The sequence below is a fragment of the Echinococcus granulosus genome (genome assembly GCF_000524195.1).
Source record: "Echinococcus granulosus chromosome Unknown EG_S00507, whole genome shotgun sequence".
Taxonomy (NCBI): Eukaryota; Metazoa; Platyhelminthes; class Cestoda; order Cyclophyllidea; family Taeniidae; genus Echinococcus; species Echinococcus granulosus.
The window spans coordinates 2,344-3,504 of NW_020170886.1; the positions used below are offsets into that span (position 1 = coordinate 2,344).

At 45.3% G+C, this 1,161-nt stretch overlaps 1 protein-coding gene across 1 annotated transcript; it reads right to left on the reverse strand. All coding sequences in view use genetic code 11, as the record gives it.

The window, feature by feature from the left end:
* Positions 1-380: 380 nt before the first annotated feature.
* EGR_11206 (hypothetical protein) lies at positions 381-847 on the reverse strand (the record flags this gene model as incomplete). The annotated part of the gene is made up of 2 exons (XM_024500453.1): positions 381-498; positions 747-847. The coding sequence occupies 2 exons, from the start codon at positions 845-847 to the stop codon at positions 381-383; spliced, it is 219 nt and encodes a 72-aa protein (XP_024345133.1).
* Positions 848-1,161: the final 314 nt, after the last annotated feature.

Below are 1,161 nucleotides of genomic sequence, written 5' to 3' on the forward strand. Positions count from 1 at the left end.
TACAACGGTCGCAGCAGGCGATCAAATACATTGCTCCCACACCGGGACATACCTCATAATTCCTTTCAAATTGGGTAAATCTTGCTTTTCTTTATACTCTGGATAACTCACCCTCATTCTGGGAAGCCCCAGGTAAAGCGGAAGGAGGTCTAGGCTATTCCTATTTGAACTCTGACCTGAAAATACCAAGAGCATATCTTAGGACTCCCTGGTCATTTATTGAATGACCATGATCGTTCCATCACTTAGCAGATTACGCTCAGTAGAAGGAAAAGCGATGGAAGTGAAGTTCATGACCTCCGCTGCACTTCAGCCCCTTATTCTTCCAGTTTTCTGGAATTTTCGCAAATTCTTTTTTCCACAGCACGATATCAACGAGATTACCTCTGCCACTTACCCTCACAGACATTGCTTGTCATCGTCATTTCACAACACGACTGCATGGCGTTCTGATTTCCGAATGATGCTTCTCGAATGTGATCACGTGAACCCTGTGCCCTGAATAGGGGCACAACATGGACTCTGATTCACCATCCTCGTGTCTGGCAGGTTGTCTTCCCTGAAAGCCCCTTCAAAGCTCCAGTATGCTTTGTAAATCCGACTTGGGATGGTCCTAAATGCCTTTTACCTATAGCCGAAATGTCTGTCTCGTAAATTTCTCACAACCCTCACGTTTTATTTGACGCCAACTCTCACAGTTGTTTTCACTCAAATCGGACGTCGCATTGGACTGTCGTCTGCCCTACCGAGCTAGAAGAGTGGCTGATTTGCCGGGATGGCCTACCTTCGCACCACCTCCTACACGAAAAACCAAATCTTCGAGTGCAATAACTATTTTCTGCACCATGTAAAAATGCTGCGGACACCTCACCTGGAGCCATGGTACTTTTCTAATCGGAAGAGACACTTCGATTAGGTGTATGACCTCAGCGAACACAGAGTTCACCTTTACAATGCACTCACATTTTTATAACGTCAACTGGAAAAATAAAGTGGCCTTTGCAAATGTAAAAAAATGCAACAATAATGGGACATTGATGGGAGGCCCCTTCCCTTGGATGACGATGATTGCGAACAGTTGGCAGTTGCCCACAATATCCGAAGTCGCCATCACTTGTGTTGCCTATTTTCATCATCCATGCTGAGTGATGGGATATTAGC